Source organism: Protopterus annectens, chromosome 7.part1 (genome assembly GCF_019279795.1).
Source record: "Protopterus annectens isolate FY-2018-M chromosome 7.part1, PAN1.0, whole genome shotgun sequence".
Lineage (NCBI taxonomy): Eukaryota > Metazoa > Chordata > Ceratodontiformes > Protopteridae > Protopterus > Protopterus annectens.
In genome coordinates, this window is record NC_056740.1 from 83,784,366 (window position 1) to 83,786,865 (window position 2,500).

Below are 2,500 nucleotides of genomic sequence, written 5' to 3' on the forward strand. Positions count from 1 at the left end.
TGGAGATTTGATAGTGTGCCAGGTTTTTGTCATAGATGTTTGTCAATCAGTTGTATTTCCTGTTTGCTGCCTATACATCTGGGATCTTCCCACTGATTTCCCAGGAGGACAGGTTGATAGGCAATAGATATGAGCCATTTTAATAGACATTCTGGACATATTTGTACAGTTGTGGGGTATGATTCTGTATGCAGACTACTACCACTGGCGGGATTCGAACCGTGGCTGTTTGTGCTAAAAAAACAACAGTTCACATCTCAGTTGCATGTGCTATTTGGTTTTTGTTGTCTGCATTTTCCCTGTTTACTGTCTGTGTCTCTCAGTTGTACTAAATGGCCTCTGGGGATTACACCTGTCATATACAGGCATTCCTACACATTCAATTTATGGTGCATGGTGTGGGTAACAGTGCTTAATACTACAGTACTATTACATGATTGCAAATCTAAATTACCATATGATACCAGAATATACACATGCAGTCAAGTAGTTAGACCTGTTTTGTCAGGATATTACACTTTTATTGCCATACAAACAATATGAGACTCTTCCTGCCATATTCTCTAGTGTATGCAGTACTTGCCTTGACCAATACAGGTTTTATACTAGCAATTAATTTACTTCTACTTTTATTTTTATTTCCAGTAAAAGCATGAGTATTACTGACCTACCTCATTTTGCAACCGCTCCAGGTGGAGCTTAAGGCCGCTTACTAGTTCTTACATATGCTTACTACTGCTTATTTGTGCTTAGCCCTGTTTACTAGTGCCTTATTCATTATGACACTGACACTTCACATGTGTATTTAGTGCAGTACTCTAGTTCATAAATATATGTTATTTAGTGGATTATGCAACAGAATATTGGTCATAATGTGCTTTGCTATGTAAATGTGCTGCAGTGGGACACAAACAGGGAATGCCTGTTCATTAGGTGAATGCTCTGCCCACTACACTATTGCTGTGATGCTTCATTTGCATATATCTTCCTTGTTTTCCTCTTCAGCCTTTTAAGCTGCTTCAACCATAGCTAAGCGATGGGCACACCCACGCATCTACGGTTAGCTTCAATCAGATTTTTTTAAAAACATAATAGGGTTTCTTCATTTTATTACTACATCCTGTTGCTGTTATACACAAGGGGGACTGTTGGTGGGGATATGCGGTCACCAGTGAGTGGTCTCGCTCATTGCATACCCCTTTCTACTGTTCTACATTCCAGGAGTGTGCTTATTCTGAGAGCTCTGCTCTCAAACATGCCCCCTACACTCTTACACGCTCCGTGTAAGCCTAGGATCTTGGGTAGCACGCCTTATTAATATGCATGGCGCGCTGCCATCCTGCTTCTAAACGGTCGCTTCCATGCAGGACTAAGCTAGTCCTGCATGGAATTTTAGTAAATCTGGGGGACTGTTTCTAAAAAATGGCATAAAGAAGTTGTTTTGTTATCTAACAGTAAGCTATTAATCACATACCGAATACAATTTTAAGGTTGAGTCTGTAATACTGGTATTGCAAGATGGTTAGCCTAATTGAACTGAATTTGTCAATTTTTATTATGGTATCATGGACTTTTGTACATTCCTCAACGAGGTTAGCAGTGACTTTCTTTGATATCTTAGTGATTATATTATGCTAAATGATTCTTTATATTTTTATCAATAGCAGACATTTTCTACTGAATGAAGTGATGTCTGTTACAAATGTTTTAGATGTTCATGTACACTAACTACTGTTGCCAATCACTGTTAATAATCTGCACGACATATGGGGATAACGACAATGCTCACTCTGTTTATTTTTCTATTTGTGTAGATGATTTATCAGCAGTCTAATCCTGGTGTGCGCTATGAGTACATTCTGTCAACTCAGAACACTATAAGCCCACAACTACCTCCTCATATACTGCCTGGTAAGTTTTACTTCTATTTTCATTCTTGGGAGCAGTTCACAAAAAATACATTCAATAGTTAATTTAAAAAAAGTTTAACTAGAATTACAAGTACATAATTTTTCAGGCAATATGGACAAATCACCTTCTGGTTGACAATTATTTATTTATTTTATTTATTTACCATTTGTTAACCAGGGAAGTAAACTTATTATCACAAATGACCAGTTTCAGCAATCTAATCTTTTTTTTCCCCTTGCATGCTGTGATTTGGGTTGGATGGATCTACTGCAGTAGTACAGCTCTCCTTAAGCCCCAAAACCCTTCAGTGCCAACTGTTACCTTATGAAACTTCTGTCAGGCCATAGTTGCTAGTTTTCCATGGAAGATGAGTGAGCCCAAGGACTGCCACTGTTACTCACAGAGACTGGTTGAATGTGTTGAGTCTCTGACCTCACTGTGCATATCTTATACTATCCAAGGGATGGATAAGCACTGAGCTGTGCAATCATTATACCTGACTTTGTCATGTGTCCCAAGCACCCCCCCACACATACACACACACACACACACACACACACACACACACACACACACACACACACACACA

General features: G+C 38.9%; 1 protein-coding gene across 1 annotated transcript in view; it reads left to right on the forward strand.

Moving 5' to 3' along the window:
* THSD4 (thrombospondin type 1 domain containing 4) overlaps nucleotides 1-2,500 on the forward strand; it is a 1,382,388-nt gene that overhangs the window by 1,007,539 nt on the left and 372,349 nt on the right. Inside the window, exon 4 of the mRNA XM_044078569.1 lies at nucleotides 1,815-1,911. Coding sequence (XP_043934504.1) covers nucleotides 1,815-1,911 — 97 coding nt within the window. The remainder of the gene's footprint in view (nucleotides 1-1,814; nucleotides 1,912-2,500) is intronic.